Source organism: Paroedura picta, chromosome 8, assembly GCF_049243985.1.
Source record: "Paroedura picta isolate Pp20150507F chromosome 8, Ppicta_v3.0, whole genome shotgun sequence".
NCBI classification, from domain to species: Eukaryota; Metazoa; Chordata; class Lepidosauria; order Squamata; family Gekkonidae; genus Paroedura; species Paroedura picta.
The window spans coordinates 52,983,245-52,997,871 of NC_135376.1; the positions used below are offsets into that span (position 1 = coordinate 52,983,245).

A 14,627-nucleotide genomic window follows, 5' to 3' on the forward strand; every position below is an offset into this window, starting at 1 on the left:
TATGTTAAAAGCATGAGCCTTTACATACCTACAGTTCTGCTAATAGCTAATCATTGATTTTTAGTACAGATCTAGCTGAAGATAAAGAAAAATCATTGGATAAAATCACAGTACAGGTATGGTTAGAGTTTTGTGACTGGATAAATAATTATGTTCTGATGGCATAATTATTTACTGAATGCTCTGATCATCAGTATATACAGTGAATTACTGGAAATTTCCCTGCTGACATTTATGTATGTGTGTTATAAAGTAAATGCACCATAAATATCAGAACAAAATAAATATTCTTTATATACAGAAATAATGAAAAATATTTCAGGGGTCATCATAACATCTATAAAATTACCTTTGCTTTACAGACAAATCTAGCTGGTTGTTGGTTTTATTTTTCTTGTTTTGTTACCATACATTAAAAATAAATGGTTAATGAGAATGCCATCATGGTTTCCTTAACTGGCAACTGAAAAACTGTCAACAGATTAACTGTGCTTATCAACTGCTTGCCTGTGGCATGTACAGTAGTCTAGTTGTGTCCTTAGCACCTGAAAAGGTCCTTTTGCGCTGGGAAGACCTGTGCAAGTAAATACTGGGGATATGTATATGTTAATACAGTTGTATAGTAGTAGAAGCATGCTTTGCTTGCAGTAAATAAACTCCAAAGAAGTATATCGCAAAAAGGTAAAACTTCCATTTATTGAAGTAGATTCATTTCAGATCCATGTTGCAGTCAAAAAGAGTCACACTAGCCTACTCTGAAGAATACTGTTCCCTATTACAAATGGCCAGCTATTCTAACATCATATGTATGCAAGTAAGGTTGCATAGCTTTTACAAAAGTCCTGTGGATCTGTTCTACTCTTTGCAGAGTCACAAGAAAATAAAGAGAACATAAAAGGCACAGGAAGGGAAGGAAGAGTCAGAGAAGCTCCCAGGTTAAGACGAAAGGCATCTTATTCAGAAGATGATGCATATACACATCTAAAGCACTATAGTTCCCCCCAGTACCCATTCATGCTGAATTGCCTCACTTTAATAGCAAATCAAAGCAGCAGCTGTTTCCCTAGGTTGTCGGAATCATTCCTAAAAGAACATGATGAAAGAATGTGTAAATCTTGAAATCAAGGAGGAATAAGTAAACAATACATTCACACCCCCATGGGAGTAAGTTCCAATTAATGCAATGAATCTTCTGAGTAAACTTGTATACTGATTTGGATTCAGATTTATTAAAATACAGCTCCAAGCCAGCTGCAAAACTCCCACAACTTACAAAACCATAATCCAGCAAATCCTGGCACTGTACAAATGTCCAAAAATAAAAACGCCTTTAAACTTGCATACTGTTGTACCTAGTGTAGCCTTTTTAACAAGTTCACCACAATCTGATCCATTAAAAGTGTTTATAAATCTGTATTGGTAAACCACCTTTAACTATCTACCTTCTAATAGACTAATTTAGTATCTGTGGATAATACTGCTGTAGAAGATCAAGGGAAGAAAATAATGTTCCCTGAGTTGACCACACTAGGACTCAAGAAAAGCATGAAAGTACAGGTAATCTCTGCTTTCAACATGTTCATTCTTAAATTTTTCAATTCACCGTCTTGCTAAATAGTGCTGTTGTAATTTCTTATTTCTTTGGTTGCCACATTTTTCTGAGTTGAGAAAGTTGTTTCACTGTGATTCTTTGTTTCCTTCCCTGCCTCATCTTGAATAGAGACCTGGTTACACAGACATAAAGGAACTCTGTATTGTAGTTATTGTATGCCTAGCGATATTAGTTTGTGGCTGCCATAAATAATCTGCATCTGATTCTATTAATTTTAAACATCTATAATATTCATTGTATGATATGCTAAACCAGTAATCCCCAACCTGTTCAAGCCTGAGGGCGTCCTTGGAATTCTGACACAGGATGGTGGGCATAGTCACAAATTGACTCCCACATGTTACTTTCAGTCTCACAATGCTTATGCTGTGATAGCAACTGCTGCTGAAACTAAGGGCCATTTCGCACGGCTTCAAAGTAGCAGAATGGTTGCTATTTGGAAACGCTACTAATTTGACATAACCCACGACGTCGTAGACAATCTGCAACAATCCTGAAACCAATCAGCAAAAAGCGCTTCGTTGTGGCGCTTTCAGGGGAATCCAGAAAAGTGGATTCACCCTCCGGATAGCGATACACTCCTGCAACCAATCTGCAACAGTAGCGCTAAAGATCTGAGCGTTACCATTGTTGCTGGTTCTTCAAAGTCCCTCCCCCTGGCTCTCTCCTCCAAACTTCCGGCGAAGCGATCGCCATTTTTTTTTCTCCGAGCGAGCGGGGATAAACGCACCGGCGAGCCTCTTTCTGTTTAGAGGCTTCCCTGGCTTCAGTCCTTCACCTTTAGTCACTAAGCACAAACAACTGAAAAGCCCGTTTGCTGAAATAAAGTCCCTTTATTTTTTACAAATAAATTCAGCCGAAAATCGTGCCCGTGAGAGGGGGGGGGGATTTTTTTTTTTATCACTCGAGGCAGCGTGCAAATGATCATACAATCAAACGACAGCTCACATTAGGCAGCTGGATGGGTCTCTCCGTAGCAACGAATCTACCTAGATTCATTGCTATGGGTCGTTTTTTTTTTTTTTTTAAACCTTTCTTAAAGGGAAAGGGGCTGTTTGGGAGCATGCTAACGGCTGCCCATTGGCTGCTTGACGGCCAGGGGCGGGACGAGCTTGGCAATAGCGCTTCCTTTCTAGCGATTTCTGCCGAGACCGGAAGCCTGTGGGAAACGCTAAAAAACGCAACTGATTCCACTACAAAGGCAGGTATGCATAACGACGAATTCCACTATTTTAAATGGCGATTTTTCATTCCGCAAAGAATTTGCAACAAAGATCCCTGTGCGAAAAGGCCCTAAGTTTTTAAAAATCTGCATATCCAATCAGAAGCCCTACTGGGGCAAAAGTTCCATCTGGCCATACCTACTTTCTAAATACATTCAGCAGGCAGCAGAAGAAGTATTGGTGAACACCACATTGGGGGCCCCTGAAATAAGCAATACTGATTACATCTGTTAGATATAAACTTATTCCACTATGATTTCCTTTCTAGGGTACAGTAACTGTGTTCAATAATCCAAATGATTTCTATGTACAAGTGAACTCACAAGAGATACTAAATAATATCAGCAAACTTAGTTTGAAATTGAAAGACTATGATGGAGTTATTCAAGAAGACTATATTCCTTCAAAAGGAGAAGTTTGTGTTGCAAAATATTCCTTGGATCAGGTAACTGATTTTCTATTTGTGTGTTCAAAAAATTCCAATGCATAGTTAGCCAAAGTTAGAAATGGCTTAAAATGTAATTTACTGTGTTTCTTGGAGGGAATTGTTAGAGCACTTGGAATAATTAGTTTAATTATTTATGCCACATAATTTCCATTTGTGGAGCTTAGTTGCCCTATGCATAGATTGATTTCTTTTTCAAGAAGTTACGTTGGCTAAAATCTAATAAGTGAGTTGTGTCTGTAGGTTTTTTATGCCCCAAGTAGAACTTCACTACAAATAAAAATGTAGCTTGATGCTTTAGAATTGTGTAGTAACTCACAAATGAAGATGTTTTCAAACATCACTAAAGACAGATAGGAAAGGAGGGAGCCACAAAAGGCAAGAGTGGCTTGCAGTTACCCATTATTTTTTTTATTTACTTTTATTTACGTTATTTATAGTTTGCCTTTCCCAAAGGGACCGAAGACAGATTACAGATACAGATTACAGAGTCAGTACAATCAACAAAATGGAACATTTAAAAACTAATGAATTAGAATTGTGGAAATGGGGAACCAACTAGAAAGAACTTAAGTATAACATAAGCATTAAAACAACACATAAGTGGTGCAAACATTACATAATAGGATCCTGTTTATAGAAAGCAAGAGCAGGCTACCTCCATGCAACTTTGGGTTGTCTTCACTGTATAAACACATGGAAGAAATATTTATGCATCTTCTCCCTCACTATTATTATGAATGCTAGTTTTTGAACACTGTTGATAATGTGGGGGGAAAATAGACATTTCATGTGAGTGGAATTGTGTTCAATCAGTGCACAGAAAGTTTTTTTATATATGAGTGATGGGAGTGAAGGGATAATAAAAATAAATGCACAATAAAAGTCTAATGTTGCTGATCAGTAAGATTAAAAAATGAGTGGGTTGCAAGAAAGATGCATATGCGATGTCTTGGCCTGCAACTATTGTCTAGTGAATGCAAAGTTTATAACTTGGCAGCAGTAAAACGAATAGGCAGTCAAATGCCAATGAAATGCAATCTTAGTCACCCAGTGATGAAAGTTTCAAGCAGTAATAAGTTGCAACATTACTGAGGGCATAGTAGAGTACTTCAAACTCATGGGAGAACTAGGGGTATACTTTTGTCTAAATCCAAACTGAAAAATTATCAGGAAAATAACTTATTGGCATTTTCCAGGTATTACTTAAGTCAGATATAGATTAGTGCTGAATTTCGACTATTATTATTATTATTATTATTATTATTATTATTATTATTATTATTCATTTTATTGACTGCCTCTCTCTGCATCCAGGTTTGGGATGAAATTGCCAAGCCCAAAAAAATCCTGAACATATTTGGATTTTTGGGGCCACTGAAAAGTCAAAGTTAAAAGGCATTTAAAGGGATTGCAGTTCCTTTAAATTCCTTCCAGATGAACATGTCACTTGGACTGGCAAGCATTTAAATGGCTTTGGAATTCTTTTGCGGCTTGGAGAAAGCATTTAAAGGGACCACAATCCCTTTAAACAGTTTTTCCTCTCCACTGGAAACAATGGAAGATGAGGGCAGCTTTTTGGGTGGTCCTAATCCTTTTGAAATTTGGAGGATTTTCTGAAGAAAGGCACCAGCAGCTATGCTACAAATTTGCTGCCTCAACCTCAAAAATCAGCTCCAGATACCCAGATCGATTTCATTATACCCTGTGGGACCATTGGCTATAAAAGAATCAGGATTCTTGCATATTTGCTGAGTCTGAATCCTCATGCCAGTATAGGGACTCAGGAATATTGGGAAATGCTGATACTTTGAAGTTTTCAGTATACCCAAGCAAAAAATACAGGGGTGTGGGGTTTTTTTGCACAACCCCAGAAAGAGCTGCTCAAAGCAGACAGTTACCTACATTCAAACACAGTAGCAAGTGTTATAGAAGCAAGCCTTTGACTCCTTCAAGCTGGAGTTCTCTGTGTACCCTGCTCCTTTTTCCTTCTTGTATAGTTTGGAGATCAAGGATTTCTGGTTTCTAATAAATCATATTTTGCTTCATCTGATGTGATTGTCACAGAAAATTCTTTAGGAATTCTTTCAGTCATGAAGACGAGGGAAGCAAATTATGTAAACCCAAGGAGTTTCAAAGCTTCAGCCATGTTTGGTTGTGTCTGAATATACCCAATATTTGAATAATGAGTGGCTGAACTAGAAGTTTGCACTGTAGAGATTTGCCTTGAATTCTGAATGTCATTACTCATATAAGTACAAGAAGTGTCCCTGAAAATTCTGGAATTAAACTTCCCATTATATTTTCTAATTGCTAAATTAAAACACGGATATTTTAAGTTTTTAAGAAGTTACTATTTATGTTTACACAAATTGACCTAAATTAATTTATTCACATCCAGTCCTGGTACAGAGTAGTCATTCAGGATATTGATGCCCTTAAGAAGAGAGCTCAGGTGCTATACATAGACTATGGAAATGGAGAAAATATGCCACTTTGTCGAATCAAACCGTTGCAAAAAGATATTTGTGTCTTTCCACCCTGTGTAAGTATACATTTTAATATCTAAAGAACTAGTACAAACTTACTGCAAAGAATGGGAAGGAATGTACAGATAGACCCTTTTAATTATTTACTTCATTTATATCCCACTTTTTTCAAAGGGGACACCAATATACGTCTGTCTGTCCGTACGTCTGTCCGCCCGCCCATTCATCCGCCATCCATCCTCCTGCCACTCCCTGAAGGCTCGTGGCGGGTTACAAATGTCAGATGTAATCTAAAAAATCCCATTAAAACCCCTGACAATAAAAACCTTAAAATACAACAATATCAATAGTATAAAATAAAGATATGGCGGAAACATTGTCCCATCCCTAACATCCCCAGCAATACCTCTGGAGGGGAGGAGAAGGGTGAGGAGGGGACAGATGGAACTTGCAAGCCGCTGCTCCTATAGGGGGGCCATGATCGTCCTTGCTGCCCAGCCACCCAGCCTCAACCAAAGACCTGGCAGAAGAGCTCTGTTTTGCAGGCCCTTCCATTGTATCCCTGTGAGGTGGGTTAGGCCAAGAATAGGTGACTAGCCCATGATTACCCAGCATTATCCATGGTAGAGCGGGGATTTGAACCTGGATTTCTCAGATCATAATCGGCCACTCTACTAAACCAGCTGAATAGTGTGTACTGTACCTAGAGGTAGTGATGCCAGTCAGAAACTTAAAAATCACACCTTCCTCTTTAGGGTGAAATGCTTCTTTTTATACTTTGTGTTTCTAAAAAGTACATGTTTGATTAAATGCATAATTGTTTAGTTGCTATCACATAGCAATCATAGATCTGATACTCCTATGAGTGCAGCCCAGTTTAGAGTTAGCTGCAGTCCTAGTCCATTGATTCCAGTGGGCTGGGCTTCAACCGGAGTAAGGATTTCATTGTCATTAACTTAAAGGTTGGCCATTTGAAAACCTTTAGCTTTTACGATTGACATTTTAAGTGCCCTTAATAGCTAGTAATACTGATTTACTAAGAAGTATGCTTTGATTGGTTTTTAGGCCATTAAGTGCCATGTTGCTAATGTCACAGCTAAGAGAGAGTGGGATTCGAATTGCAGCAGCACTGTTGCAGCCCTTCTTATGGGAAAGTGTTGCTCAGTGATCATTGTTGATGTTCTGATGGGTGAGATGACATCCTTTGCTGTAGATGTTGTCCTGCCTGATTCTGGTAAGTTTGGTTGTTCAGTCTTAATAATTTTCAAGCAGTTTTTGTTGGAAATGTTTTCTGTTTAATTAACACGAGGGTCAAGCCTAGTAAAAAAAACTACTATACATTTATGCTTGCTATTAGTGACATATGATACTCAGGGATAGATGTCTTGTTGGACAGAGGCCTGAGATTTGTGAAAGGTTTGCATGCAGAAGGTGCCAAATCATTTCTGGTTAGTGATGTTGTTCTCTGGTTCCTTCTCCTTGGCTTTCCTCAAACTTATAGTGCTCATGCAGTACTCATGAACTTTACCTTGAATTTTGAATGTTATTACTAGTTTAAGCACCACACCTTTCAATGCAGTATTTTAAGAAAGTGAGTGTGGCTTTTGCCCAGCAAGGCTGGTTTGTCATTGGAGATTTGATTGGGTGTGTGGATTTTTAAAAACTTTGTTTTGACAGCAGCCCCAACCACAACACAGGGATCTTTATAGTGTGACTGTCCAGAACCTCTATTGGGCTCCAGCAACATATAAGAAAATTTGCTCTATAATGTCAAATAGAAAAAAATATGGCAAACCACCAGAAAAATGAAGAGAGTTCAGTCCAGGTTCCTCAGAGCTATCTTATAAGTTCCCAAATGTGTGTCAAGCTCCTGAATCAGACTGTTAAGGGGTGAGGCCCAAATCTGCATTTTAGCAATTTTTAAGTAGCTAATGGATAGTATAAAACCCTCCAGGTTTATTTCCATTAATATTACACAATCAATTTCAAACCAGCTGGTGAAAAGCTGTTTTAAATGCTCTTCAGAAACTCCCTCCAAGCTCTTTTAGATTTGGGGATAGAATCAGCAAAATCAGTTGGCAATCAGAGAGAAATACATATTAAAAGGCAACTGGACATTCTAGAATCACCAGGTTTTGTTTCTTTTGATGATAATAATAGATACATAGATGTAGTCTCATGAAGCCCAACCCTCAGTGGTGGAGGTTCTTTGGATAGGGGGAAAGGGTCAGACCAGGAAGTGTGCCTCCCCCGCCTGAACAGTACAACTTAAAACAACCCAATTGGTCAGAAATCTGGGTGTGAACTATGGAAGCTTAAGTCACGAGAATAGTGCAGCTTGTGTTTTTCCATCTTTGCCAAGCCAAGATATTAGTGCCCTATCTGGCCCCAGAACACCTTACCACAGTGAGGTGCAACAGTCGCCTCCAGGCTGGATTACTGTAACAGGCTGTTTTCAGGCCTTCCCATATCTCTGTTCTGGAAACTAAAATTGGTCCAAAATACAGCTGCTTGTGTTCTTACCCGAACATCATGGAGATCACATTACTCTGATGCTCGAGCAGCTGCATTGGCTACCAGTTGAATACTGAATCAGGTGTAAGGTCCTGGTACTCACCTTCAAGCCCATACGTGGTCATGGTCATGCATACCTCATGGTCTGTCTATTTGCTCTCCCTGACGAATGACACACACTATCCACTCCAATAATTTAGTGATCTCTAGCCCCAAAGAAATCCTCCTTGTCTCGACCAGAGCCAGAGCCTTTTCATCCATGGCCCCAACCTGGTAGAATAAGTTCCTGCAAAATGGAGTCTTCTGCCAAGCTTTTAAGTGAGGCCAGTGACAGGACCTAGTCCCATTGCAAGGCAACACTTGACACCCAACATGTCTCTTGCTGCTACTGTTTTCCCATCTAAACTGTTGTAGCTACCCGAATGTTCAATATTCCTGAATCATAGAATCATAGAGTTGGAAGGGGCCATACAGGCCATCTAGTCCAACCATCTAGTCCAACCCCCTGCTCAACTTTCATTGATGTTGCCCAAAATAACTGTTTATAATTTTTTGTACATATTGTTGCAAATGTTTCAAATGTTTCAATTTACTTTCCTGTTCCCATTGTTTCTGTGTACACCGTTCAGGGACGTCACAGTGAGGGGCAGTATATAAACTGAATGATTAAATAAATATATATAAATAATTGGTTACAAGTCCTGGACTATTCTGTGCCTGAGTCTAAAGATTAGCTTATTCACTGTAATGCTTTACACATGTTCTGTAAAACCTTGCATTTCAAGTAGCACTGATCTGGAGAAAGTAAAACCTGACATTTTAAATGCATTGCTTTGTAATGTGTATGAATATTCATAAATATATCTTTTAGGTAAGCACTTGCATGAAATACTGTTGGAAATGAATAACAAAGAAAATCCAGCTGCTGGTAGGTATTTAAGTTATTATTGTTCCTTTTTGGTTTTATTGGGGCTTGTATGAGGACAGATAGTGACCCCTAAGAAATATGTCCTTAGCTATTGACATAAGTTATTGATGCAGCCTTAATGACGGGACCTGCAAAGGTATCCATGTGAACACCATAACAAGTTATAATGCAAAGGGCTATTTTACTAAAATCAGGAAAGCTGAGTTGCCAGAACCCTGGTTGCTGTCCAACATACTTAAGTGAATGAGCACTTTGTAAGAATTAAGCATGGCAAGTTTTGAGTCTCTAGCGTTGGCTCACTATGAGAATCTGTTGAGGCTGACCTATACTTGTGAGACCATAATCTACTAGTTCCCACTTTTACTTTAACCTCTACATGTTCCTTTTCTCCAGGCCATTCAGGGCAATAATGATATAGCTCAGTTCTTTCAGAGGGGATTGATGATTCTGTGCTCCTTTATGCTTGTCAGCTATTGTTTGTACCATGCTTGTCAATTCCAGTGAGCATTGTATTCTAACACTGGTGCAATAGGGTTTGAGCTACATGTTAGTAGTGAAAATGGAACTCCAAGTAGAAATTAATTCCTAAACAGAGAGAATGGCTTTGGCACCAGGATATTAGAAAATGAGCGTAGCCTATGAGTATTGTGATGGGCATTTTGATTAAACATTGACTTGGCTGCCAGGGGTTGTGCGTTTAAGGTGTGTGATAATGTCTTGAGGCTAATGAAAGGGAAGAGCCAGTGGCTGTGATACAAATTGTCATGAACAGTGTTAGAATTTTTAACTGTGCAGTCCTGGAGAAGTAATGTAGGTTTTAAGGCCAAAGATTAAAGTTCAGGAATTCTAAGGGAGCATTTTTAGAAATGTTGCCTATTCCATGCACAGGACCACAATATAGGATTCAGGTTCTCATACATGCATAAGGCAGTGGTGGGATGAAAGTTTTAGATTGGTTCTGCACTGCTGAATAATTTGGGACAAGCTGATTGTGCATAATAAAGATGGTTTCCAATTAAACTGAAATGGACCCTGGCTGCTGGTGCTAATTGTCATAACAGTGCTTAAATGGGACTGGGGGAAGGGTAGGTGACAGAAATCTAGGAAATATTCTGTTTGAGCTCATTCATCCTAGAGGATGATAGACTAATTGATCCAAGTAACCTAAATAGAAGTCGGCTAAGAATTTGTGAGTGTGTGACAGGAAATGATAGCTGTGTAAGTAGGTAAAAAGGCAGCAGGGGACCTTTTCATGCTGTGTGGAGAAGGAAACAAAGTAAGCATTTGTATGCAAATACTGGAAGATTCTGAGTTAAAGTAGAAGAGCCGGAGTTAGTTGGTGTTTTTTATTTTGTAAAACTAATACAGATTTAGTGGGCATTTCATAAACCTAATTGGACATGGAAAGTCCTGGCTATCAGAAAGTTAGAATCTGTATAGGAAGGTAAAGTAATCCTATGTGTTAAAGAGAGCATTGAGTTTAATATACTAGAAAATTACCCTTAAAGAGTAGTTTCATTTGCTTGGTTAGATCAGCCTTTCTCAACTTTTCTACCATTGGAAAACCCCTGAAACATTTTTCAGGCTTTGAAAACCCCTGAAGTGGTGCAATCATGCAGAATATGGTGGGAAGCATAGTTGTGTATATGCCCACCTGTGCCCCTCCTTTTCCCTCCCCCTCCAGGCCATTTTGGGAGGGGAGAGAAGGCTGATATGACCATATATAGTCATAGCAGCTGATAAATGTTGCACCAGCTTTGAAGGCTGATCACAGTTAAATTTAGTATTTATGTGAAAGGAAGGAATCCAGAAAATACAGATGAACCGGGTTTGATTTCAAAACAGGAAATTTTCCAAACATGGTGGAATTGGTAGGTGGGTGGAATCGGGCAGATCACCACAGACTGCTTGGAAATGACGTATACTGGGGATTATATAAAGTACCACCAAAGAGAATGCCAGTGTGATTAACCAGCAAAGTCAAGGAATACAGAGAAGGCAAGAAGCCTTGTCCTTATAAGTGCCCAAACACTGGCAAAACAAATGTTAGTCGACAATTATGTGGATAAAGAAAATATGAAGAGCATATTGCTAACAGCCTTAAGACAAATCAAATTACTTTAAATACATCAGAATCCGTAAACTCATCAGGGTGGGGTTGGTGGGGCCCATAAGAAAAGAGTGAAAGGACAGCTGAAGAAGACAGACTGCAGAAAAACAGAATAACTGGTCTATTTCAGCATCGCTACTCTTCACATATTTGTATGAAGTTCTGGAATAAGTACTTCAAGGCTAATGCTTGCTTTTTAATATAGTCTTTAAGGTTTAATTGTTATTAACAACCAATAGAAGCTACTAAATGGATTTACTATAGATTCTTTTAAAATCTTTTTATTAGATCCAACCATGGAGAAAACCCCCACTGAGGAAAAGACAGTAGCGGGTAGAGACTGGGGTGATGGCTGTCTAATCCCACAGATTAATTCACTGTCTGTAGGAGATGCATTTTTGGGTGTGGTTGCCCACATACAGACACCAGGATATTTTTTTTGTCAGCTCCTAGAAAATGGCCGTAAGTGTTTGTTCATTTATTTGAAATGGAAACACATTTATATAATTTGATCCCACAAATGGAAAGGACATATGAGTTCTGTATTTAGTTTATTAGAAGGAACAAGTATATAATATATGGCTTCTGGGTTTAGCCATCCAACCATTTACCATATGGACATTCAAAATTAAAGAGTTTTTCTGTGCCCCAAAGGACTGGAATTGCTTTCAGGTAAAACTTAGAATTCTGGCAAGTGTAACAGGCATCTGAATTTCAGGTAATTTAAGTATAAGGTAAAGGTATCCCCTGTGCAAGCACCGAGTCATGTCTGACCCTTGGGGTGACGCCCTCCAGCGTTTTCATGGCAGACTCAATACGGGGTGGTTTGCTAGTATATTGCCTGCCTATTCTCTGAAAGAGATTGGTGCTGTTGAAGCCATGCTAATGAAACTAAGACTCAAGACTTATTTTTGATACAGAAATGAATTTTTGTATGATAAAATCTTAGCTGATATATGAATTGTTCTCTGATTTTAATATATAACATTTTCATAGAAGTACTTGTGTTGTAAGCAGGCAAACTTGCTCAACTTCAAGCATCGCTAAGTGAATATTGTGACAAAATTTCTGCTGTCCCTGACTTCTGTCCAGCAGTAGGAGACACATGCTGTGCCCAGTTCACAGGTAAGGGGTAGAGAAAAAAAATAAAGTGTGACTTGTAAATGTAGACAAGTGCCTGCATAAAATTAATTTCTCAAATAATAAAACAATTAGACATCAGTAGTCTGTGATTGTGTATGCTTGCACGTGTGTTGCCTCTGAGGAACTAAATGTATGGGACCAAGATCACTGATTAGAAGATTCTTTATCTTACCCTGATAATGCCATAGTACTGAGCAATCTGTTCATTTTAACTATAAACTTCATTCTAGTGTTACCCTTTAGTACTATATAACAAACAGGGAGCTGCTCGTTTGACCCTGAATTCATGCTGTACAATACATGAGTGAAGGTATTTTAACTTTATCTTTGCATATCATATGGGAAAGAGGGAATAGAATTCAAGAACTCACGTATGGACCTGAATTTTTACCCCGTCAAAGGAAACTACAGATGGGCGGGCTGGATTCCTTTGCCCAAGTATAATATTACTGGCAAGATGGCTAATTAGAGATCTTTAAAACCTACAGTACCTCACAATGTATCAGGATGGTCAGAGGTCCTTGCTCATGGATACAGTGGTATTAACTGGTTCTGAAAAGAACACAAGTAGATCCTCTGGATCAGACCAGTGGTCCATCTAGTCCTGCATCCTGTTTCATATAGTGGTCAGTCACTATACGAAGAACCAAACAGACATGGACTACAGGCCTTTCTCATTGCTGTCTCGAGCACTAGCATTTAGAGTTTTGTTGCCTTTGTATACAGAGGTCCATCATAGATTTTTGTGTAGTCCCATATGGAGACTGTACATGAGTTGGCCTACTGCGGAGAGATGGTTTTAAATTAAAAAACCACCAGGGGTGGTTGTACATCAGAGTGATATGTTCCTACCCAGTCATACTCCAGCATTATTTTGCTATTTAAAGAGAAGGGTTATAGTATTTGCTGATTCTACAGTTTTTTTTCTTTCAACCATCTTCTGTGAATCTGCACCAGGATGGAGTTGGAAATGCCTACCTCCTCCTTGACTTGAAATTGGTGTTGTTGTCCCCCCCCCTTCTGTGGGGCTGGCAGCCGGTTATCTCCCAAATCTCAGCATGGCCTAGAGTGGTGGTCCCCAACCACGGGGCTGTGGCCCGGTGCCGGGCTGCAAAGGCCCTGGCACTGGGCCGCAGCTCCCTGCCCCCGCAGGGCTGTGCCAGGCCACGTATGCGCAGCCGCACACGCTCATGTGCAGCCGGGCGATCACCCTCCCTGCCGCCACCGGTCTGTAGCCTGGAAATGGTTGCGGACCACTGGCCTAGAGGGTCATGTTTTTAAAATACACCCTATCTAGATGGATTGCACAATCTTTTAGGGCATGCTACATGTCTATTGGGTGTATATACTCATTCCACCAGAGCATTTTACTTCTTCCACTGCTTTCTTGGCTGGAATTCCCCTGTTGGAACTTTGTAGAGCCACAACATGGTCCTCATTTGATGCATTTTTCATCACTATGCACTGAACTTTAGGAATGTAAATTAACCCACACCAACTTGTTTGGCTGTTTGAAATCCTGGCTGCCAAACCCGTAAGCAATCTTCATGTATGTCTCTCAGTTCCCTAACTCAACTTTTCTCAATATACTCATTAAACATCAAACCCAGTATTAATACAAGTGAGATTTTCCCTCTGGAAAGCAGAATGGTTGATTTTCTCTTTAAAATCATAACCAAATGTTTCATGTTTAATCCATTCTTTATCCCCCTTCCCCCAAATTATTTGCCTGAACTATTCTTAGCTGCTCTGACCTTCTTCAGTGCCAACAATATTTCTGGGCTGCCTGCCCAGAGTTAGAAACAGAACAAGCTTTGGCCAGGTCAGATACAGACCAAACACTGAGTTTAAATCCGAAAATTGTTAGAAAATACATCATAATTTTTCTAGTAAACAGAAAGATTTCATTACCAGGCTGGAGTCCTAAGTTTGCCATCTATGCTCATCATAATCACTTTGTCCACTGGCAATAATTATTCTTATAGTCTGCCCTTCCTGGCTGGCTCAGGTTGGGTAACATCAGGCAATGAGTTCCATAGTTTCATTACTCACTGAGGGAAGAAGCATTTCCTTTTGTCGAACCTGCTTTCTGACATGTTCATTGGGTGCCACTGAGGTCCATTTTTATGGAAGAGAAAAGAACTGTCCTCAGAAGCCACTTTC

At 39.4% G+C, this 14,627-nt stretch overlaps 1 protein-coding gene across 6 annotated transcripts in view; it reads left to right on the forward strand.

Moving 5' to 3' along the window:
* Positions 1–14,627, forward strand: part of TDRD1 (tudor domain containing 1) — a 54,124-nt gene that overhangs the window by 16,714 nt on the left and 22,783 nt on the right. For 5 of the 6 annotated variants that reach the window (XM_077349820.1, XM_077349822.1, XM_077349823.1 and 2 more), the window contains 8 exons: positions 65–116; positions 1,453–1,557; positions 3,104–3,280; positions 5,682–5,825; positions 6,835–7,003; positions 9,155–9,211; positions 11,610–11,783; positions 12,339–12,446. In XM_077349820.1, coding sequence (XP_077205935.1) covers positions 65–116; positions 1,453–1,557; positions 3,104–3,280; positions 5,682–5,825; positions 6,835–7,003; positions 9,155–9,211; positions 11,610–11,783; positions 12,339–12,446 — 986 coding nt within the window. The remainder of the gene's footprint in view (positions 1–64; positions 117–1,452; positions 1,558–3,103; positions 3,281–5,681; positions 5,826–6,834; positions 7,004–9,154; positions 9,212–11,609; positions 11,784–12,338; positions 12,447–14,627) is intronic. The other variant, XM_077349825.1, reaches the window with a different exon arrangement.